The sequence below is a fragment of the Oncorhynchus mykiss genome, chromosome 12, assembly GCF_057628025.1.
Source record: "Oncorhynchus mykiss isolate SJ-2025 chromosome 12, ASM5762802v1, whole genome shotgun sequence".
Classification (NCBI taxonomy): domain Eukaryota; kingdom Metazoa; phylum Chordata; class Actinopteri; order Salmoniformes; family Salmonidae; genus Oncorhynchus; species Oncorhynchus mykiss.
The window spans coordinates 25,844,150-25,869,574 of record NC_143033.1 but is presented as its reverse complement, the minus strand read 5'-3'; the positions used below and the strand labels follow the sequence as shown (position 1 = coordinate 25,869,574).

Here is a 25,425-nt window from a genome sequence, read left to right as displayed (position 1 = left end):
TCATGTTTTAGTCATTTTATTTAGACATCCCAAATAGAAGGCAAATAAAACATTGCGCATGTTTACGTAATTTGACAAACATACATTTAAAAAAATGTAGGAATGTTTTACCTTTCTGCTAATCAGAAAGTCTTCATATATACAAAATTACCGCTGTTAATGTTCTAATACAAAAGATTATCTTTCACTTGTCTAGTATTTTAACTACCACATCCTCAGAACTAAAATTGTTTTGTACAAAGATATACATTCAACTGCCTTCACAGGTGTCCCAATAATTTCCAAATCATTTTTTAATTTTTGTTAAAAATGCTGAAACGTTCAATTCAAAATATTCACTTAGTTGCATCTCATAATTGTATAAAATTTGGCAAGCAGAATAGGCAATTACAGTGCATCTACTCAATGCATAAGAAAACACATCATTGGACTTTCTTTGAAAAAACTCATAGGGAAATACAACTCACATGCATCTTGTGTGTGTGTGTGTTCTTTCAGGACAGAGTATACTATACCTCTCACAGCACAAAAACCTTGCAACGGTGATATGGCATTCAACAAAGAAAACTGTTAGAGAGAACATCCTTAGGTTTAGCCAAGTAAGAAGTCTTATCTAGTAATGGTAATCTATGGGTCTTAACAGCCATAATGTCAGAGATGTGCTGCCCAGGACATGCTGGCCCGACTTGCCTAAATCCTGGCCTTCCTTCGGCTGCAGCAACACTACAACATGATCTAGTAATTCATTATTTTCATACCCTTCTCAGAAATCATTAGTGTTTTGTTCTTCATACATCAGTCCATAAATCACCATGACAGGCGGAGACTGAAATGGATTACAAGATTATTAAAATGGACGGCTATGTTAACAAAAATAAGAGTTCTTGGATCCCTAGTCTTTGAAGGACTTCTACTTTTTTCTTTTAACAAACAAAGATATATGGTGAGTTAAATATTACAAAGTAACATGGGAAAGACCAGGATTAAGTTAGACATGTATTCAATTAAAACCTAAAATAAAGTTGACTGGGCTACTCTCAGCGAGTTTCCTGAGCAGAAGGTCCAAACTTTTGGGGTCCTCAAAAACAAAACTATAAAAGGTTACAAAATATTTCTAACAAAACTAATCTGTCACCAACATGATAATAATAGTTTAAGAAATAAACATTGGTGAACTTCAGGACCATTCCCTCAATGGCATTTGTAAACCACTAGATGGCCCTGTTATTATGTAGGCTGGTTACCTAACACTCCAATTTGATCTTTGATAATACTGCTGTTTAGTTACACATGGGATATGCTTTCAGTGCAAGACTAGTTCCTTTCTCAGTTTGTATAAAACAATTGACATCAACTGATGACCAAATAAAAGAAACACCTCTGCCATCCCTAATAAAAGAGAAAATAACTATCCTAATTATACATATTTAACAGTCAACAGGGACAATGTCCAGATATCCACTTCAACAAAATACAGAATAAATTGTTGACGGTGATAATACATTAACATGACAACTGTACAAGTTAGTCAATGTACCTCAAGAGCATACATCCAATTTGAAAAACAAGGATACACAGATGTGGAAAAAAAGAATAACCTTCCGTCCAAATGGAAGTCTTTGTCCCTTTTGTTGAACTCATCTCCTAAAAACATTAAATACGGATTAGCAGGCTATAGATAAAACATAAGAAACACATTGTCTTTGCAAGATAACTTGTGGAACAATAAAACCAACAATTCATACTTATTGCATTAGTCCTTTTAAATGTTGATTTTTTTTTCTCCCATTGCAAAGGTATGGGTGTTTATGTGAGGCTTGTGCCCCCCCCCCTCTTGTTAATCCTACTGTGACTGGAATGTTGACATCACTGTTTAACACTATCCGACTCACTACATCTAGGTTTGACATCCTTCCGATAATAGACAAAACCCTATCTAACTTCTACACAACTGTTCTGGTTCTCTCTTCTGTGATGTAACATTGGTTGGGGTGGAGCCATGTGACAGGGTAGTTCTCTCCACTGCATGGCACAAGTAGGCTAAACGTTCATTTCCATGTCTGAGGAAGGGGCACGGGGTCAGGGGCCAGAGGGTTAGGGAAAGATGGTTCATTTTTCTCCTTTTCTCTCCATCTCGTTTTGTTTTTACCAGGGTGGGGACGAAGGCAGGACCTGGGACAGAAAAGACATACTCTCCATGGATCTCATGGCGATATTGAGGGGCCCGGACATTGTCATGGACATGGGGGTGCTGATGGCCAGAGGGTGGGCGATATTCATGTGTGCCGTGGTAGGGATGTTGACCGAGGCGATGTTGACGGGCCCAGTGATGGTGACTGGGTGTTGGAGGCTGACGTTAACTGTATTGGTGGAAATGTTCATTTGCGCCGCTATTGTGACAGGGTTGTTGATGGAGTTGCCCCGGTTCATCGTGGTGGTGATGGGGGCGGAGGCTGTTACAGGTGTGGCTGAGGCAGAGTTGTGAATGTCATTATCTAGAGAACAGGGGATAGAGGATATAATATTAAAGATGTTGTCCTTTCCTTCATTGCTAAACCAATCGAACAATAGCTTTACAATGATAGTTATTGGTTATTCTCCGTCATTAAGCAGAGGGAGGAATGCTCTCCATACACTGCAGAAAAATGATCTCCACACTTAAATGTGTGTGAAATAGTCCAGAGATTATTTTTGCAGTATATGCAGTCAGCATTCCTCTCCATCTTTACTGCAGCACACTGACTGAACTAAAATAACCTTTACATTAATAACCATTTACCATTTTAAATGCATGTTCTTGTAAAACAAATACCGAAGCAGGTAATCACGTATAGGCAAAACATTAACTTGGTCATTCTTGCTGTGCAAAGTATAATAAAAAAGTTTTAAAATTAGAACAGAAATCTACAAGACAACATTTCCATGGATGCAATGATGATGAAGTAGCACACTGGCATAAGTATTTATCCTTGCGCGCGTGTGTGTGATGTGACTGTATTCTTGGGAGGAGGGTTAGGGTTAGATTCACACGATGCTATGTTATCATTACCTTTTCGTCCCCCTGAGGAGTTCCACTGCCAGTCCCCTATTCAGAAATACAGACACACATGGGTTATAATGGACTGTCTGCAGGCCAGCCAAGGCTGCTCCGCTAGGACGCCTCTCAGTGCACTCTACTGGCCCCACTTCAGGTGGGTACACACTACCCGGCTTGCTAGTCCCCAGGGGGAGGGAATGGGCCATACGCTTACTGTGGTGATACAATATCAATATCCTACTTGTAGTGTTCTCTGTGCTGTATGTGGCAGTGCTCATTCAGGTGGCAGCTAACGCAGAGTGAATACACAACACAGCAGTGAAGCTTTCCTTTCAGTGGCCAGGGAAAGAACTTGTTGCATCTGTCTATGGGTAACTGAAAGAGGAAACTTAGAAATGTTGACTAGGTGGCCTGAGCTAGGCTATACTTTGTTATTGACTACACCTCTGAGCAGTGATCAATGTGTAATGGCGTTATGATGCAGTGTTCTCTGGATGGGAAGAGATGAACAGGGTTGTACATGTTCCACAGGAGAATCACAAAAACACGTTGGCTTACGGCCTGAATCACCACAACTCCAATACAGCACTTTCACAAATGGAAATTCACAGATGAATAAACAAAACAGGAAATACAGACAGTAATAGCACAAGGGCTGAGGAAGAAGCCAGTTATTGGGCTGAACTTGACCTCCATGTTATGTATTATACATTTATAGTATATTCAAACGGTTACGGTGCCAGTGATTTCTCAGAATTATTTACTGAGCAGTAATACAAAGAGTCAATACCACCAAATATATATCAATAACACTAATGAGAAAGACTAACGGAAGAGCAATACTCTGAGAAAAACCCTGCCCTCCCTCTTCTAATTATCTTGCAAGCTGCACAAATCAATTGAGTGGAGGAGCTGTAAGTTTGCTGTGGTTGGATCAGATATCATTGTCTATGTTCCACTTCTCTCTGCTCCAACACGAGCCAATTGCTGAAAGCGCTTTAAATTTAGAACATATTTCTGCCACAGGCCATTCACTTCTGTCAACGAGAATACATGTCATCAGATTACATACCTCAAGCAGAAGACCCACAAAAAACAGCACAGCATATACATCTCTCCACTCAGACAAACATCCAATTCATGTTTAAAAACAGAATGGTACTCAAGGGAATTGGGGCAAAATGTAACCAGCGAAGAAGACATGGTAATGCCCATCATGGACAATGTTCGGTGGGACTTTCCATGTCCTTTAGTGCTACTCTAACTACACAGAGACTGAAACCTGCCTGAGGATGAAGTCAGCACCAATCAATCAGATTATATTTTCACTGTCATGTAAGGTTTGCCCAGACACTGGCCTCTGGCACACTGTCTTGGTATGGAGTAAAAGACAACTTCTAGGAAAATGTCAGTTGTGGATTGAGGAGTGTGAATGTTCAAAGTGTGTACAAAATAATTAAGTAAAATTACTTAAAAGGGCTTCAAAATTTGTCATTTTAAAACAGTTTCTCACTTTTTTATTTATTTATTAGGAATGTAAAACCTGAAACGATTTTATTTGAGTTGGGAGGGGGGATGTGGTTGGTGAGAGGACTGACATGACATACCTTTGTTACAGGAGTTAAAGTTGGTCTGGCCGTGTGTCTTTAGATGGCTGGTGATGTAGGCTGCGCTCAGCATCTTGCCGCAGATGTTGCAGGTGACCTTCCCTTCATGTCGGATCATGTGGGAGCGCAGTCGGTCTTTGGTGGCGAAGGCAGAAGTACAGGCCTGGGAGAGGACAGGACAAGGTCAGAAGGTCAGGCCAGAGGCACACTACTATTCATAGGACAACACAGCTTCGTGCTCCAGCTCGGTGCCAAGTGAAGCCTGGATGGAACATGTCCAACTTTAAAGGCTTATAGATAGTCATAAATCTCTACTGGGGCCACAGGGTATACTGCAGTGTGGTGTTGTGGACAGACTGCCATTACAACACTATGACTAATGGGCTCATTTTAAAAGACACTAGTCTAGCATAGGAAACTAACAATTACTGTCCGTGCCGACAGAAAGGAAAGTGCAAAGTGGGAGAATTGATGCTAGACGACAGACATGCAGCTCAAGTTGTCAATAATGAGCTGCTGACAAGTGGCCCTAATGAGGCCACACAGTACAGTTCTAGCTCTCTCTTACCGTTACTTGGCATTTGAATGGTCTTTCTGAGGAGTGGACATGCTTCACATGGCAGCTCAGGTGGTCTGGCCTGGAGGAGAGAAAATTAGAAAAGTTACAATCTTGCTGTAGAATATTAATGGACACACAACACACACTGTACTTATGACCTTTTCTTGACTCAAATGTTCACTCAGCCCACTCATCGCAGCACCCAGCGGCACCATTAGTTAGTTTGACTGAAAACCTGGACTACAGCAGACAGGCTGGGAACTAAATCATTTCATCACCGATGATGGTGTGGATAACTAACACAGGCAGCTAGGCCAAAGCAAAACACTCACACTGGTAGTGGTTTTGTTACAAAGGAGAGGAGTCAATTAGAATATTTTCAGGAGTGCTGTGAACCGGAATGGCTGTTCTCCTCGTTTCACTGTTAACTGAGGAGGACAGCAGCTTCCAGACAGACAGAGTGCCTGCAGAACTGCCAGTGACTAAGAGTTGCGTTATTCTGCCAGCCGGCCTCTCACTTTTCAGTGTCCCGATAAACCTCTGCGTCACTGTGTTGGAACCAAGCCGGGCTCTGAGATTATAGTTTGGACAGAGAGCATAATGTTTACATCAGTTTGAGACGCTGGAATATTCACTCACACCAAACTTCTGCTGTTATTTGAACAACAAGCTGTAAGAGCTCTTTGCTTCTTGGGTTTTCAATGGTCATTTGTTACATATTTTGCCATTACTCATGCCAATGAATTGCACATATGACTAATGATGCATAACTGGAAGTAGTGAGTGGATGTTGCCGTAAATGTTGAAAGAGGCCATCTTTCAAGGCCACTGTTGGCTTTGCTTGGAAAGACAGGAATGCTCAGTCATTCCAGGTGGCTCAGACTTAAAACAAACAGGACCCTGTAAGCAGCAACACTGGAGCAGAGTGGGAAAACTAGGTGCTAGGTTAAAGGAAATCCCAGGCTGCTGCCTCCCAGGCCTGTTTTAATGGCATTCCCTGGGGAAGGGGAAGTGGTGACAAGCTGGCGGGAACCACAGCCTCCCCCAGCCTAGCTCCTCTCCTTTGCCTGTCCTCGCAAGAGGGAACTCTGGAACACAAGTTGAACTGCTCTCTAAAAACGCAACTGTTTAAACATGCTGGGGACCACAAAGGCACCGAGTCAAGACTATTCAACACTCCTATAAATCCGTGAGCCTGAGGGCAGCTGTCAATGAGACATGTAAAATGTAACATTGAACAACAGATGGTCAAACACTCCATCTCAGTGCTCGTCTAACACCACATAGAAATTGTAGACTAATAGCCATGTACTAACAGGATCAAAATTGGTTGATGTTGGAGTTCAAATGAGTTTGTAATAAATAGAAAGCACTTTTATTTGAAATATAAAACAGCTAGCCGGGGTTAGTGAAAGTGCATGGCTGGAGCCTACCTGGAGAAGCCTTTCCCACACACGGAGCAGACGTATGGCTTGTGGACTCCACCGTCGTGAGAGCGCACATGGTATGTCATGCGGTCCTTCCTCTTGAAGCGCTGTTGGCAGATGGGGCACTGGAAGGGCTTCTCGTCCGAATGGGACAGCTTGTGACGGTTCAGGTGGTAGACGTCTCGGAAGGCCTTGCCACACATCTCACAGCCATGGTTCTTCTTCACAGGCTTGGCAGGCTTCTTGGGCTGGCTCTGCTGCGGCACGTTGATCATAGAGACTGGAGACATGATGCTGGAGGCTGAGGACACGGAGGTGGTGGCCGTGGTGAGGATGCCTGCGATGGTGGAGATGTAGGAGGGCTGCCCACTGTTCTCCCTGGGCAGGCTGGAGATGAAGGGCACCATGGTGGGGGCCGTCTGGGCCGTCTTCTTGGGCCGCGACACCATCTTGATGCCCGTGTGGCAGGACTCGTGGCGCCGCAGGTGGTAGCTGTCACGGAAGGCCTTGTTGCAGTAGCCACAGATGAAGGGTGTCTTGCTCTTGTGCTCCTTCTTCACCACGGGCATGGGTCCCCTGCCGCCACCTGCCCCGCTGGCCACGTTGTCTTTGAGGAGCTCTGCGGCACTGGCGGGGGGTTTCTGGTCCAGGGGGATGGGCATCACAGGCTTCTGGTCCACCGGCTCATTTCCAGAGTTGAGCAGCGGCAGCAGGCTGTTCTGGGCCACCTGGTGCTGGTGGTGGAGGGCTTCATTGGCCTGCTGTAGAGACACAGCACAGCAAGTTTAAACACTGGTCAACAACATACAGTGCATTCGGAAAGTAGTCAGACTCCTTGACTTGTTCCACATTTTGTTACGTTACAGCCTTGTTCTAAAATTTATTATATTGTCCCTCCCCCCCTCATCAATCTACACCCAATACACGATAATGACAAAGCAAAAACAGGTTGAGAAATGTTGAAAATCTATTAAAAATAAAACTGAAATATTACATCTACATAAGTACTCAGACCCTTTACTAAATACTTTGTTGAAGCACCTTTGGCAGCGATTACAGCATTGAGTCTTCTTGAGTATGACACTACAATCTTGGCAAACCTGTATTTGGGGAGTTTCCCCCATTCTTCTCTGCAGATCCTCTCAAGCTCTGTCAGGTTGGACGGGGAGCATCGCAGCAGAGCTATTTTCAGGTCTCTCCAGAGATGTTCGATCGAGTTCAAGTCTGGGCCGGGCCACTCAAGGACATTCAGAGACTTGTCCCAAAGCCACTCCTGCGGTGTCTTGGCTGTGTGCTTTGGGCTGTTGTCCTGTTGGAAGGGGAACCTTCGCCCCACTCCGAGGTCTTTAGCACTCGGAAGCAGGTTTTCATCAAGGATCTCTTTCTACTTTGCTCCATTAATCTTTCCCTCAATCCTGACTAGTCTCCCAGTCCCTGCTGCTGAAGAACTTCCCCACAGCATGATGCTGCCACCAGGTTTCCTCCAGACGTGACACTTGGCTTTCAGGCCAAAGAGTTCAATATGGGTTTCATCAGACCAGAGAATCTTGTTTGTCATGGTCTAAGAGTCCTTTAGGTGCCTTTTGTCAAACTCCAAGCGGGCTGTCATGTGTCTTTTACTGAGTGGCTTCCGTCTGGCCACTACCATAAAGGCCTGATTGATGGAGTGCTGCAGAGATGGTTGTCCTTCTGGAAGGTTCTCCCATCGCCACAGAGGAACCCTCAGAGTGACCATCAGCTTCTTGGTTACCTCCCTGACCAAGGCCCTTCTCATCCGATTGCTCAGTTTGGCCGGGCGGCCAGCTCTAGGAAGTCTTGGTGGTACCAAACATCTTCAATTTAAGAATGATGGAGGCCACTGTGTACTTGGGGACCTTCAAAGCTGCAGACATTTTTTGGTACCTTTCCCCAGATCGATGTTGACACAATCTTTTCTCTGAGATCTTCAGACAATTCCCTTGACCTCATGGCTGGGTTTTCGCTCTGACATGCACTGTCAACTGTGCGACAGGTAGCCTAGTGGTTAGAGCGCTGGGCCAGTAAACTGAAAGGTTGCTAAATCGAATCCTGGAGCTGACAAGGTAAAAATCTGTCATTCTGCCCCTGAACAAGACAGTTAACCCACTGTTCCTAGGCCATTATTGTAAGAGTAGAACTACAGGTTGAAACTACCATGAGCCTTCCTCACTCTGCCTGCTACAGGCTTGTTATAAAAGAGCGCACTGAAAGGTCAGGTTTTGTTTGTTACCCAACACAGCCAAATGTACCTCACATCCTTGTAGCTCTGCCTTTCTCCTTTATGTAACCCGGCACTTTTTGGAGATTAGCCTATGTCTTGACATTCCTCCTTTATATAACCGCTCTTGCAGTGAGAAAATAGTTTGGGAGGAAATTAATTTAGCATTAGGCTCTTTGTGTTGTTTTACTGGCTCACACGGCCTACTGGGAATAGCCTAATCTGGGAGCCATTCACATGCAACAACTAGGCCTATTGAGAACAGCTTAATCTCACTGCCATTCACAGGCCACATTTTAAAATGATCCGGTGCTGCTAGGAAGGCTTTGCTTTGATGACTTGTCCGCCTCAGCCTTAAGCATGAAACACACAGAGAATCTCACTGCCGATAGACTACCGATAGTTACTTATCACAGTGGGAGGCCGTTCCTTCTCTTGACAAAACAAATGTGATACCTACTGCGTGCCGATCCGGTAGCGACGAACCTACCGATTCTACTTGCAGAATCGCAATGCTAATCAGCGCAAGTCCGTACATCCACAAATGAGCCAGTCACACTTCATATGCAATGTGGGCTATGGGATGGTAGCTAGCTAAGTGCACAACATCAAATACTTCCTCCAAGCTAGCTAACCACTGTAGCTAGCTAGTACTGACATAATTAAATCACAATGGATTAGCTAGTTTCCATGAAGCTGCTGCCTGTGTTAGCTAGCTAAGGACACTGCACTGTTGTGCTAGTTAGCGAAGATGCTAAAGTTAGATAGCTAGCTAAACCATTGGCTTTGGGCGGGCACTGGCAGTATGGGATTATGGAGAGTGAATTAAATAGTTTCTTCATTTTGCTAGGTAGTTATCTAGTTGTGACCTTCCCGCTAGTATCAACAAGGGCTTTTTTTTTTTAAACTGCCGACACTTCAGATGTGCTAAGTACTGTACTGGCAGGCAAACGTTCGACAATAGTAGCGTTGTCTGAGCTTTTAGCCTTGGGCCTCGTAGTGTGTTGTGTTTACACAACACATGGAGATTTAACACTGGCTTTGTACGGTGCCCTTTCTGACGTGATTTCACAGCTCTTCCACTGAATTGACGCTGCAAAGAGTTGGAGAGTGAAAGCGCGACTGCCTGCCGGTGTGATTGCGAGGCGCAAGCCACTGCGTCTGAAGCCACACCGAAATAGACAGTGAGTCATTCTGGGCGCATGCGTGGCAGAGTAGACCACGGGGGCCAGAACAGAGCAGTGAGCAGACTGAAAGTATATCAGCGGGGGTTCTAGTCAGCACTTCCGCCCCTCTGCTGAATGACATGCAAGAGAGACAGCCGAACAACACAACCGGACGAAATGCACTGGAAGATCTGAAAACATTCAGCCAGATAATCATCACAATAACCCTTTAGTCTAAAACCACACTGACTGGGAAAATCATTTGCTAAAACCCCACTGCAAGTAGTTGCTTGGCTCTGTTGACTTCCAAGTTCCATATAAAGAATCATCTTTGTGCCGAGCCACAAGTACTGACGTTTGGGGCATCTATTTGACGAAATACGCAAAAAAAAAAGTAGGGTCAATGACTGTGGATGTTTTACAGGGACAAAAATAGGCCCTGGCTGTGTCATTAGTGAGGAGGCACACAAACAGCCTGCTGCTGCTGAGGAATCTAAATCTGCTATATGAAAAATGATCCCTGTCATGGTGGTGCTCATTTGTCATGTGTGCAAAAGTAGTCTGCCAAAATAGAGACAGGCTTGGAAGAATCCAGCTTAGTGCCCCCAGCAGCAGCCTGTGCATGAGTTTAGCTAAACCAAACAAGGTGCTCCCCTGGTTAGCTAGTAGGTCAACATTACAATGGACATTCCAAACGTGTCCCTAAAACATAAACAAAAAAACTATAGAATTAACAGAAATGCAGTGGTGTAAAGTACTTAAGTAAAAATACTTTAAAGTACTACTTATGTCGTTTTTTGCAGTATCTGTACTTCACTATTTCAGACAACTTTTACTTTACTACATTCCTAAAGAAAATGATGTACCTTTTACTCCATACATTTTCCCTGACACCCAAAAGTACTCATTACATTTTGAATGCTTAGTAAGACAATAACATTATCTAATTCAAAAGAACATCCCTGGTCATCCCTTCAGCCTCTTATCTGGGGGACTCACTAAACACATGCTTCGTTTGTAAATTAAGTGTGAGTTTTGGAGCGTGCCCATGGCTATCCATAAATGTTTTTTAAAAAGTACCAAAAATGTGCCATCTGGTTTGCTTAATATTGAAATGATTTATACTTTTGATAGCAATTACATTTACTTTTGATACTTAAGTATATTTAAAACCAAATACTTTTGGACTTTTACTCTAGTAGTATTTTACTAGGGGACTTTTACTTGAGCAATTTTCTATTTTTAGGTTGAGTATGGCAATTGGGTACTTTTTCCCCACCACTGCAGAAATCTGTGCATTAGACACAGTCCACCCACTCTCCTCCTCAGCAGTGTGACTGCATGGGCTCTGGGGCTGTGCAGGTTAAGCCCCATCTCCTTAGCCACACGTCAGGAAACAGAGAGCCACCAGGTACAGGCAAGAGCCACAGGATGCCTCCGTGTCTAACCGCAGTGGTGAATCTCTGCCATATTACGCTGAATACACTAAGTGAAACCTGCCATTCACATAAAGAACCAGATTCAGCCACCACCCAAAGCAGCCCAATTAGAGGAGCTGGCAGAGAGGTGAGAGGCCTTGATGTGCTGTTGCTAAATCAGTCAGTTTCAGTTTAAAGAGTACATGGTTGTGCTGCACAGCAGACAGAGCAGAGGTCCCCCGCTGTGAGAGAAGGTTAGTGACGTCAAAGCGGGAAGCTACCCGACTGACATTAATAAATAAATCACGCAGCGCTAGAATACGTTGTCTGCTTGTCTGCTCCTTGGCTTCAGCGCAGACTAAACAGCCCTCTAGATCAGGGATAAGCACTACACTTGAGGGGAGCACAGACACCGCACCAGACAGACAGGGATGTTTTTAGGAAAAGGATGTGACTGGGGATCCTCCGACTGTGGCAGCACTGTGTCTGCTTACAGACCCACAATGTACTAGAAAATATGTATAATGTTTATCATAATTTAACATGTTTATCTAGCTAAATATACTAGGTTATTATGAGAAATATGACCCTCAGGTGATCTATCATTAAATTATGCAGAACGTAGGTCAATGTATTCTCATCTAGTGTAGTTCAAACAGTCATGTGATGGTAGCCAGTGTGACGTCTGCAGAGCTGATAGGCCTGGCTGGATGGATTTAACATCCCGCTCTAGAACATAATCGGCAGAACGGCACTAGGGCTGCTGTGCACAAAGAGAGCCAAGCATGCCCGTTAAGGGTCATTATTGCTGTTCATTGGAGCTTCTTAAATTGAGGAGGACCCCACAAATAGTGACCGTTATATTTAGTAGGTCTGGGAATTGCCAGGGACCTCACGAAACGATATTACACAATACTTAGGTGCCAATATGATTATGTAGTGACATTTTTGCTATCACGATTCAATTACTGACATTTACTTGCAATTTGATGTTCCAAACATATTGCTTATGATATGTCTGCTGCAGAGAGAAGAGAAAGTATGAGAATATGAGTTGATCAGTCAATGAAATAAGTGCTGAAAACATGTTGGCTCACTATTTAAAAAGAAGATAGAGAATAAGCTTTGGGATGAAATATAACATATTTTGGTGTTAACTTTATTTATTTATTATTTTGCACACAAAATCAATCAATCCCCCCATCACTAACATATAGGCTAGCCTACAACTTGACTGTCATTCATCAGCTTCAGAGCCCAGGTTGGGTGCTACTCAAATATCTTGACATCCGGAGAGAAAAAAACTGTATCCAGTAAAAGCTGCTGCCAGGTCCTACAAAAATGTACATTCATATTGGTCAGGTCACACTGACCATTTCCATCTGAGACCAAAGGCGAGTAGGATGGAGAGGAAAAGTCTTCTCATCTGGGTCTTTCTGATGTGAACACTTGATTGAGTTAATAGAAACATGGCCATTTCACCAGATGAAAAATAACTGGAAACAGACAAAAACACACACACACACATCCTCACATTGACCAACTGAAATGAAAAGAGGGACGCTGCAATTAAGACAACTGCGTTCTCTTCCGCAAGTACGAAAGGGAAAGGTCAAATACCTGACCCTTCTCTTTCACGGTCAGCCATCCATCGATCCACCCACCAGGGCCAGCCAAGAGAGAGGTTGGAAGAGGGGGAGGAGAAAATAAAAATAAATCCCACATTCTCCTCCTTATTTCATCTGCCCCATTGTGGAAGACAAATCCAGCCAGTGATGCACTCAGTGCTCAACAAGAGGTCTTTGTAAGCACATCTTCACCCATTTGGCTCCTCTATTCATGGGCCAGGGCCTGCATTTCTACACACACACACACACACACACACACCTCAGCCCAGACGCGCTCTCAGACCCAGGAACTCAGGGAGAACGCCACCGCACCCTCCCGCCTCTATTGTCTGCGCACCTGCTCACACTCACTACCATCCAGGATTAGTCATCAATATCATGATTTTCTAGCCCTCTCGCAGGCTGTCTGAACAGGACCTACTGGCCCAGAGGGGGGGCGGGGGGGCTGTACACTGCAGACAGCAGAAGACACAGCCACTGCTGCTGCAGACAACCTGGCCCCAAGAAAGACGTGCAGGGCCTGCAGCGCTTTCACGCTGCTCTGACCATTTTGATACAAATGTGCTCTGAAGGCTGGGGTCACTCCAACGCAAATAATATCAAAATGGAAGGCAGGGAGAATAAGCAACTCTGAAAAGACACTAACAACACTACTGATCGGTGACTGGCTTAGACTTATTATGTAGCAAACAGTGATTAATTTAATGGTTTATTAACTATTTGCTGTAAGAACAATTACATGTAAAATAGGAAATAACATTTTGAAAGTCTTTGTAGCATGGTTGTTTATTTCCTACACAGATTTGAGAAAAATAAACCATTTGTAGTCATCTGAAGAACATTGATGAATAACCTTAATTTGAGTGAAAATGTATTGCCTTGCCACTGTTTTCAATGTCAGATTAGCTAACAAGTATGTCCTAAAAACAGAAATGAACATCGTTATTTTTGGAACATTACATTCCTGCCTGGGGTTTTCCCAGTAAGCTATCACTGCTCAGACAGTTCCAACATTCTACTGTGGGATAAGCTATAGGCATAACTGAAGGTATTTTACAGCTCTGGTACTTGCAGGACGTAGGTGGAGCAATAAAAAGACCCTAGACGTAGGCTAAACTAGACGAAATGAATACTTGTGGTAGCCTATTCAAGCATACTCGAGGGACAGATTGAGTCATATAGGAGAGGTTGTTCTGGCCATTCTCATTATCATGCTACCCTGCTGCCAACATCCTTGGGATCAATGAGCGAGTTAAGGCTCCAGAGGAGAGAGGCGTTTAGCGTGAGTCATACGGACGCAGAAGCCAGCGTCACACAGCCTTTCTGTCAGGAACAAGGCATCCAGTGACAGACGCACCTCTTATTATGCGCTGTTGCAGATGAGTAATGAAGGATTATGTGTACTTTAGCTCTCTCAGAAAGCACAATAGCCTTTGTCAAGCACCACTTTTTTTTCCATAAAAGGGGAATCAAAGTGAAAGTATTTTTTCCCCTCTGCTCTTGAGTAGTGACAGGTGGTTGATCCCTCTGGCCCTGAGCTGCAACCGTTTGATTAAACAGTGGTTCATAGTCTGATGAGATGGGCTAAAAGAAATCTACACTGAGACAACAAAAGAGTGCTCCTCCATAGGGGTGAAAATCTGATAGTTATCTTCATGATTCGTTGATCCTAAGATAATAATAATGTTAGGATAAATAGACAGTATTTTGGTTTCCTGCACTGACCGCAAGATGAGGGGAAAAAAATCCTTTAAAATCTCACTTAAAGTGAAAATGAGTCACATGAAATGACACAATGATTCATGGCAACTAGCAGTTGCATGGGAGAATTCAGCAAGTGGGCTGCATTTAACATCAACTTTCACCCCATTTGCCACTTCCTAACATCTACTGATCAATGAGGGACTGTTAACATTAGCATCATCACATCACACAACACCATACTACCCTCAGTAAAATTGCTGCACTGTGCTCAGTATTTGGAGACTGACTGCCACTTAGCCTCAACTTGGCCCTGCACACAGGCTCTGGGCCCACTCCAATTAGCCAGCAACAGCTGCACATTTCCAATACTTCGGGAATAGAACAGAGTTAGCTGTACCAGGGAAAATTACAGCAATCACTTCAAAGCAGAAAGCAGGGCTAAAAAGGGATTGCCCGTAGAATAAGAATTTTAAACACTCACACAATCTGAGCTCCCATTCAAAAAATAAATAATCTATTTTTCAAGATGGAGCCATGTACCACTTGGGGGGGGGGGGGATCAGGCTGCTCCGATTTCAGACTGTTAAACTGATCCAGTCCTGCTGGGGGCCTAGGCATACTTTTATGAGTGAGGTCAACTCCAAGGAATGTTTATAATATAATGTATAAAACGTGTGATACTAATATTATGACGGGGACAATTTCTATTCAGGTGTGAACCAGGTTGCCCAATTGAACACAACCATCATTATTTGAATTGCAACATTGTAGGCCCAGCTCTGAGTAGGTCAAACGGATTGAATAGTTTTTGTGTCAAGTTCCACAACAACCAAAGGAGGACAATTTATTCCAACAGTCCCCAAGGATCTAAATCAGATAAAATACAAGAAGCCAGCTAACGGATAAAATCTTAGCTGCATGAGGTTACCTTGGCCTTAATTTGTTTAAAAACAAACAATAATCATCCCACTACAACTGTAGGCTAGACCTTTGTTAACCTGCTTGAAAAAAACTATTTATCGCTATTATTAATGCCCGGCCCAATAGGCTAGCAGAAATGTGTCCAATTTTATAAACCAAAATATGATACGTTGGTGCAGTGATGCTGTAATGCAAATCTGGAAAGAAACTAAGCTTGAATGCAGGCCAAAAACAAAAATAGTAACGTTAACTATAACCAGCTGACAATGTTGCATAATATAATGGTTAGTTAGCTAAAACTGAGATAGTTATATGGATTGAAATCTCCTTTTCGCAAACTGAAATAAATCACTTTTTATTTTGTGTGCAAATTGAATTCCTTCTTTACTCGCGGTCATATAATGTTAGCTAGTAGGTCTAACTTAGCTGGCTATTTTGAATCATTGAGGGGGAAGGAGAAACTTAAACGCTGACTGGCGAAAAAGCAACGAAGTAACGTTAAACGTCAATCGGGAAAGTATTTCTCGCTTTCTAGTGATCCGAGATCCGATTATTTTAGGAAACTAGCTAACTGGCTAGCCATTGTTTATAACGTAAAGTTATACCGTCAGACAGAAAAAAAACGGATCAACGGTTCCGGGCAAATAAAAAAAAAACAGGCTAGCTGTGGCGTTCTTGGAGCCTGCGAATGATCGATCTATGAATAACGTTTACTGGCTTTGATCTAACAAGCTAACTTACATAACATAAACAAAGCTTTACGTTAGTTAGATAACTAAGCCAACTCATTTGTGTTTTTTTCCATCACCATAGTAATACAGAAAAATAGAGAAAATAACATTTTTCCAAACGTCATGCCCAACCTCTCAGCTGGAAGCCTGGATTGATGTACCATTGTTTTGCTTGGATAGCTTTACTTAAAATTATACCTTTGAAAAACGTCAGACTGTGAATGTCTTTAGTTTCCTACAGTTATTCCATCAATGACCTTACTTTTCGGGTATCAAAGTTCACTTACCTGAAATAGAAATGTACTCCAGCTCGGTTCCATTGCAACACCTAAAAAAATCTGCAGGAAACCTACAAGAAACCTACAACAAAGCAGCCAAACATGGCAGCTGCTACAACTTCCTGTAACCCTTGGACTGTTCCACTTTGAAAGCATTTTAGGGCGACAATAATGGAGTTTTCATAAGAAAGTATATCACTTATTTTCAGCACAACAAAGGTTTCAAATATGATTCATTTACATAACCTAAATATCCAACTTATATTAAGTAGAATATGAAACTGGGTGTTAATATTTCTGGTGTAGGCTACTAAATGTATCAAACACCCCTATGTCTGTGTTTCCCTGATTCTGCAGGGGGCATTCAATAAACAGCAGAGGTAATCAATGGCTCCGCAGATGGCATAATGTAGGAATACTGGGGAGCTGTTCTTCATAAATGTTGAGGAACATTTTGACCTCGGAATCGCATTACCTTACACATAATACAATCACCATGGTAATACTTTTTGCATAAACTCGTAATCTCCGTGGTAAAACTACAATAGATAGCCCCAAGGTTCGCCAAAGAACGTCGTATGGTCTAATACAAAACGTAATGGAAGAACTACGCCCTCTAGGGGTCTCGGCGCTGGAAGTACTAGTTTATCTCTCGTTTTAAAGCGTTTCGTTTCCTAATGAGGACAATCTTGTTCTCATTTGTTAGCGGATAGTCAACAGTTATACAACCGTCTGTATAGGCACTTAAATATTTTGTCTTTCCCATTCACCCACTGAATGGCACACATACATTTCATGTCTAAATTTTCTCCAAGCTTAAAAATCCTTAATTAATCTGTCAACAAGTGGATATATATATATATATAACTTGTTAAATCCTATTCAATCAGTGATGTGCAGGTTCTATTATTTTTAATCAAGGTACCTTTATTTACACTGTGTACAAAACATAAGGAACACCTGCTCTTTCCATGACAGACTGACCAGGTTAATACATTATTTTATTTTTTAAATGTCACCTTTATTTAACTAGGCAAGTCATTTAAGATCAAATTCTTATTTACAATGACGGCCTACCCCGGCCAAACCCAGGCGACGCTGGGGCAATTGTGTGGTGCCCTATGGGATTCTCAATCACATCCAGATGTGATACAGCCTGGATTCAAACCAGGGACTGTAGTGACGCCTCTTGCACTGAGATGCAGTGCCTTAGACCGCTGCGCCACTCGGGAGCCAAATCCACATGAAAGATGCTTTCACGTGGATTCACCTGATCAGTCTGTCTGTAATGGAAAGAGCAGGTGTTCCTTATTTTTTGTACACTCAATGTAAATAAAGGTACCTTGATTAAAAATAATAGAACCTGCACATCACTTTAGTGGTGGAAAAAGTGCTCAAATGTCATACTTGAGTAAAAGTAAAGATACCTTAATAGAAAATGACTCAAGTAAAAGTCACCCAGTAAAATACTACTTGAGTAAAAGTCAAACAAATATTTGGTTTTAAATATATTTAAGTATAAAAAGTAAAAGTATAAATAATTTCTTATTGCTTATATCAAGCCAACCAGATGGCGCAGTTTTCTTTTTTTCCCCCATTTATGTATAGCCAAGAGCACACTCCAAAAACTCAGACAATATTTACAATTAAAGAATTTCTGAGTCCGCCAGATCAGAGGCAATGGGGATGACCAGGGTTGTTCTCTTGATAAGTCTATGAATTTAACTATGTCCCTGTGCTGCTAAGAATTCAATATGTAATGAGTACTTTTGGGTGTCAGGGAAAATGTATGGAGTACAAAGTATATCATTTTCTTTAGGAATGTAGTGAAGTTAAAGTTTTCAAAAATATTAATAGTAAAGTACAGATACTCAAACTCAAAGTAGGACTTAAAAATATTTTTACTTAAGTACTTTACACCACTGCTTATAAGTACACACATTTATTTGACTCTTATCAATATAACAACAGACCTCATACCTATAAGGTCAATTTAAATCAAATCTTATTGGTCACGTACACATGTCTCAGCCTCCAGTATTTATGCTGCAGTAGTTTATGTGTCGGGGGGGCTAGGGTCAGTTTGTTATATCTGGAGTACTTCTCCTGTCCTATTCGGTGTCCTGTGTGAATCTAAGTGTGCGTCCTCTAATTCTCTCCTTCTCTCTTTCTTTCTCTCTCTCGGAGGACCTGAGCCATAGGACCATGCCCCAGGACTACCTGACATGATGACTCCTTGCTGTCCCCAGTCCACCTGGCCATGCTGCTGCTCCAGTTTCAACTGACCTGAGCCCTAGGACCATGCCCCAGGACTACCTGATATGATGACTCCTTGCTGTCCCCAGTCCACCTGACCGTGCTGCTGCTCCAGTTTCAACTGTTCTGCCTTATTATTATTCGACCATGCTGGTAATTTATGAACATTTGAACATCTTGGCCATGTTCTGTTATAATCTCCACCCGGCACAGCCAGAAGAGGAATGGCCACCCCACATAGCCTGGTTCCTCTCTAGGTTTCTTCCTAGGTTTTGGCCTTTCTAGGGAGTTTTTCCTAGCCACCGTGCTTCTACACCTGCATTGCTTGCTGTTTGGGGTTTTAGGCTGGGTTTCTGTACAGCACTTTGAGATATCAGCTGATGTACGAAGGGCTATATAAATAAATTTGATTTGATTTGGCATATTTTATTGCAGGTGTAGTGAAATGCTTATGTTACTAGCTCCAACAGTGCAGTAATACCTAACAATACAAAACAATACACGGAAATCCCCCAAAATAACAAAACTGCACATCACACAATGAGCATGTTTGGGATGCTCTGGATCGACATGTACGACAGGATGTTCCAGTTCCTGCTAATATCCAGAAACTTCACACACCCATTGAAGAGGAGTGGGAAAACATTCCACAGGCCACAATCAACATCCTGATCAACTCTATGCGAAGGAGATGTGTCACACTGCATAAGGCAAATGGTGGTCACACCAGATATTGGCTGGTTTTCCTATCCACACCCCTACCTTTTTTTAAGGTATCTGTGACCAACATATGCATATCTGTATTCCCAGTGATGTGAAATCCATAGATCCTAATGAACAGTGGTGGGAAAAGTACCCAATTGTCATACTTGAGTAAAAGTAAAGATACCTTAATAGAAAATTATTAAAGTAAAAGTGAAAGTCACCCAGTAAAATACTACTTGAGTAAAAGTCTAAAATAATTTGGTTTTAAATATACTTAAGTATCAAAAGTAAATGTAAGTGCTAAACATACTTAAGTATCAAAAGTAAAAGTATAAATCATTTCAAATTCCTTATAATAAACAAACCAGACTGCACGATATTATTGTTTTCTAAATTTATGGATAGCCAGAGGCACACCAACACTCAGACATAATTTTCAAACAAATCATGTGTTTAGTGAGTCTGCCAAATCAGATGCAGTAGGGCTGACCAGGGATTTTCTCTTTAAATGCGTGAATTGGACCATTTTCCTGTCCTAAGCATTCAAAATGTAACGAGTACTTTTGGGTGTCAGGGAAAATGTATGGAGTAGAAAGTACATTATTTTCTTTAGGGATGTAGTGGAGTAAAAGTAAAAGATGTCAAAAATATAAAAAGTAAAGTACTGATACCCCAAAAAACGACTTGTGGTACTTTAAAGTTTTTTAACTTAAGTACTTTACACCACTGCTAATGTAACTCAGTAAAATCTTTGAAATTGTTCCATGTTCCGTTTCTATTTTTCTTCAGTGTACATAGGGAGGCAGTCTCTAATGTGCAGGGTTGAGTACCGTGTGGTAACTAGCTAGTAACAGTGACTAAAGTTCAGGGCAGGGTACTGGGCGGAGGCCAGCTAGTGAAGAAAATGTATTAGCAGTCTGATGGACTGGAGATAGAAGCAGATGGTAAAGGGGTGAACAGGTTGTGGCTCGGGTGTCTGAGGTCCTTGATCATCTTCTTGACCTTACTGTGACACTGGGTACTCTAGATGTCCTGGAGGGCAGGCAGTGTGCCCCCGGTGATGCGTTGGGCTTACCCAACCACCCTCTGGAGAGCCCTGCGGTTGTGGACAGTGCAGTAGCCGTACCAGGCAGTGATACAGCCCGACAGGATGCTCTCAATGGTGCATCTGCAGACGTTTGTGAGGATATTAGGGGCCAAGCCAAATTTATTCAGCCTCCTGATGTTGAAAAGGTGCTGTTGAACCTTTTTCACCACAATGTCTGTGTGGATTTCAGGTTGTCATGCCGAGGAACTTTAAGCTTTTCACCTTCTCCACTGCGGCCCCCAACGATGTGGATGGGGGGTGCTCCCTCTGCTGTCTCTTGAAGTTCACGATCAGCTCCTTTGCTGTTTTGATGTTGAGGGAGAGGTTATATTTCCGGCACCACTGCACAGGGCATTCACCTCCTTCCTGTAGTCTGTCTCTTCGTAGTTGGTAATCATTCCTACCAATATTGTGTTGTCTACAAACTTGATGATTGAGTTGGTGGGTGAACAGAGAGTACAGGAGGGGGCTGAGCACACACCTGTGTTTGTGGGGCCCCCGTGTTAAGCATCAGTGTAGCGGAGGTGTTGTTGCCTACCTTCACTACCTGGGGTCAGCCCGTCAGGAAGTCCAGGACCCAGTTGCACAGGGTGGGGTTCAGACCCAGGGCCCTCTGCTTAGGGATTAGCTTGGAGGGCGCTATGGTGTTGAAAGCTGAGCTGTAGTCGATTATCAGCATTCTTACATAGGTATTCCTCCTACCCCAGATGGGGTAGGGCAGTGTGCAGTGCAATAGGGATTGCGTCATCCGTGGATTTGTTGAGGCGGTATGCAAATTGTAGTGGGTTTAGGGTGTCCGGTAAGGTGGAGATGATGTGATCCTTAACTAGCCTCTCAAAGTACTTCAAGTTGACAGAATCGAGTGCTATGGGGCGATAGTCGATAGTCACATGCTCTGAGGACGCAGCTACGGATGCCGTCTGGGCCGGCAGCCTTGTGAGGGTCAACATGCTTAAATGTCTTATTCACACTGGACACTGAGAACAAAAGCTTACAGTCCTTGTGAGTGGCACTGTGTTTTCCTCGAAGCAGGGCAAAGAAGGTGTTTAGCTTGTCTGGGAGCAAGGCTATAAAGGGGAAACAAGGCTATAATGGGGAAACAAGGCTATAATGGGGAAACAAGGCTATAAAGGGGAAACAAGGCTATAATGGGGAAACAAGGCTATAAAGGGGAAACAAGGCTATAAAGGGGAAACAAGGCTATAAAGGGGAAACAAGGCTATAAAGGGGAAACAAGGCTATAAAGGGGAAACGAGGCTATAAAGGGTTTCACCTTTATAATCTATGATAGTCTGGAGTCCCTGCCACATACAGTTAATTCGGAAAGTATTCAGACCCCTTAACTTCTTCCACATTTTGTTTCGTGACAGCCTTGTTCTAAAATTGATTAAATAAAACAAATCTTCAGCAATCAACACACGAAACACATATTGCCAGTGTATTTTGTAAGGGATTGTACACCTATTGTTTTGACCTTGTGTCCTGAGTGTTCCTAACTGCTAACTAATGATCTACACTAAATTAGGCCTGACCAAGCCACAATACTAACAAGATGGAAAATGAGAACATTTGCAGATTAGACTTGTTTGTTTTTACTTAGCGGATGACTGATAACTCAACTGGTATAAGGTTTCAGGGCATTGGGATAAATGAATCTGTAAAAACAAGGACTGACTCAGCAAGTGGATCTGTGGATAACTATACATCCAGTAGTAGACCTAGTAGTACTGCCACCTGGAGTTGTCATTGTAAATTTAGCTGGTTATGTTGAAATAAAGACATGGTTATGAAGATGCTTTAGAATTATATTATCCCAAAGGTTGACCATTACTTTATTTTATTGCAATTATCCAGCAAATTGTAAATAGATAGGTATGGGTGTCTCTCACATTATTGATTTTTATCCCATTTCCTTAGCTCTACCTTTTAAAAGCAGGCAGATATCAATTCACAAATCAGTATTGTTGCAATTTTTTTCTAGCACGTTCTTTGAACTCTATGCTTGACTGTGAACAGCTGTTCAGAAAAAGTGCACCCCATTGTACATTTAAGTCTTTGTCCCACTGCATGTTGAAAGCCTTTGTTCACATACAGTACAATGAGTGTTTCAGAGTTTGGGAATATGTCTGGTCAGCCCATTCTCTCCTCATCCAGCTCAATAGACTCCATAACGTCCAGTAACCATCTCCCACATCAAATATAGTTATGCAGATTGCTTGCTTTGGCATTTTTCCAGATTTGGATAGGAAAGAAAGACATTTTCCTAAGGTAAGTTCCTCCAGAAATCATTTATTAGGATCTGTATGTGCCATGTGGACATTTTCAGCTGTTTTTGCATTTTGGCAATGACAGGCTGCAGTCAGTGTTTTCCTTTTCACCATGGACTGTTGTTGAATAGGTTGAGTGGAGGGGTAGGGTACATTTACAAAGTGCACATTTATTCAATCAGTGAGATATTATTATTAGTTATGTAGTTTGTGTCTGTCGGTATTATGGAGAGTGTAATCTATTTTTCATTTTCTCTTTCTACTTCATAATCATTTAAATTAAGCATTTTTTCCATAGTATTTAGAATAACCAAGATCACTAATTTAAACAACACATACAGTAGAAGTCAGAAGTTTACATACACTAATGTTGGAGTCATTAAAACTCATTTTTCAACCACTCCACAAATATCTTGTTAACAAACTGTTGTTTTGGCAAGTCGGTTAGGACATCTACTTTGTGCATGACACATGTAATTGTTCCAAAAAGTGTTTAATGACAGATTATTTCACTTATAAATCACTGTATCACAATTCCAGTGGGTCAGAAGTTTACATACACTAAGTTCACAGTGCCTTTAAACAGCTTGGAAAATTCCAGAAAATGATGTCATGGCGTTAGAAGCTTCTGATAGGCTAATTGACATAATTTGAGTCAATTGGAGGTGTACCTGTGGATGTATTTCAAGGCCTACCTTCAAACTCAGTGCCTCTTTGCTTGACATCATGAGAAAATCAAAAGAAATCAGCCAAGACCCCAGAAAAAAAGATTGTAGACCTCCACCAGTCTGGATCATTCTTGGAAGCAATTTCCAAACACCTGAAGGTAGTATAAACACCATGGGACGACCCGTTCTGTCTCCTAGAGATGAACGTACTTTGGTGCGAAAAGTGCAAATTAATCCCAGAACAACAGCAAAGGACCTTGTGAAGATGCTGGTTGGAAACAGGTACATAAGTATCTATATCCACAGTAAAACTAGTCCTATATCGACCCAACCTGAAAGGCCGCTCAGCAAGGAAGAAGCCACTGCTCCAAAACCGCCATAAAAAAGCCAGACTACGGTTTGCAACTGCACATGGGGACAAAGATTGTACTTTTTGGAGAAAATCCTCTGGTCTGATGAAACTGTTTGGCCATAATGACCATTGTTATGTTTGGAGGAAAAAGGGGGATGCTTGCAAGCCGAAGAACACCATCCCAACCGTGAAGCACGGGGGTGGCAGCATCATGTTGTGGAGATGCTTTGCTGCAGGAGGGACTGGTGCACTTCACAAAATAGATGGCATCATGAGGATGGAAATTATTTGGCTATATTGAAGCTACATCTCAAGGCATCAGTCAGGAAGTTAAAGCTTGGTCGCAAATGGGTCTTCCAAATGGACAATGACCCCAAGCGTACTTCCAAAGTTGTGGCAAAATGGCTAAAGGACAACAAAGTCAAGGTATTGGAGTGGCCATCACAAAGACCTGACTTCAGTCCTCTAAAACATTCGTGGGCAGAACTGAAAAAAGCGTGTGTGATTAAGGAGGCCTACAAACCTGATTCAGTTACACCAGCTCTGTCAGGAGGAATGAGCCAAAATTCACCCAATTTATTGTGGGTTTGACCCAAGTTAAACAATTTAAATGCAACGCTACCAAATACTAATTGAGTGTATGTAAACCTCTGACCCACTGGGAATGTGAGAAAGAAATAAAAGCCTAAATAAATCATTCCCTCTACTATTATTCTGACATTTCACATTCTTAAAGTAAAGTGGTGATCCTAACTGACCTAAGACAAGGAATTTTTACTAGGATTAAATGTCAGGAATTGTGAAACTGAGTTTAAATGTATTTGGCTAAAGTTTATGTAAACTTCTGACTTCAACTGTATATAAAACCAAAAACATCGACATAACACATAGAGAAAGGTTCAAACATAGTTTGTAAACAGTTCGTCTTTTTATTTTTAAATAAATTCTGTGTTCACATAAAGACACTAATCTGTATCAAAGGGAAAGTACAAAAAGCCAACATGAAAAGACAATTCAGCTAAGTATTTTGAGGCTCCTCTAATGGATGTTGATGTGTTTGATGTGTTTGATGTGTTTTATGGCTTCATGGTTCTGTTGACTGAGCATGAGCCCATCCTGCAATAGACCCTACATTTTCAGTAGTGAGACTAACATGTATTGATGGCTCACTTATTAAAAGATCTTGATAAAGTACAAGGAAATAAGACAGTGTTGCAGATGAGCAGGCTCCATCGATGTCTCGCTCCTTCAAAAGATTCATGATGTAGCATTAATATTGAGTTGTCTGTGGGGCATAATGCTGTTGTAGTGTGGTGGGTTCAACACACCATAGGCCTGCTGCTGTTTATTCTTCATCTGTGTTCCCCCAGGTTAAGAA

The 25,425-nt window shown here is 42.2% G+C and overlaps 1 protein-coding gene across 2 annotated transcripts; it reads right to left on the bottom strand.

Moving 5' to 3' along the window:
* Positions 1-16,854, bottom strand: LOC110537248 (vascular endothelial zinc finger 1). 2 transcript variants are annotated; one of them, XM_021623139.3, is made up of 6 exons: positions 16,722-16,854; positions 6,637-7,391; positions 5,213-5,282; positions 4,645-4,807; positions 3,050-3,085; positions 1-2,495 (listed from the first exon to the last, which is right to left on the bottom strand). In XM_021623139.3, the coding sequence occupies exons 1-6, from the start codon at positions 16,752-16,754 to the stop codon at positions 2,146-2,148; spliced, it is 1,407 nt and encodes a 468-aa protein (XP_021478814.1). In that variant the 5' UTR covers positions 16,755-16,854; the 3' UTR covers positions 1-2,145. The 2 variants fall into 2 exon arrangements, with proteins under 2 accessions (XP_021478814.1, XP_021478815.1); XM_021623140.3 differs by lacking the exon at positions 3,050-3,085.
* Between the last annotated feature and the right edge of the window lie 8,571 nt (positions 16,855-25,425).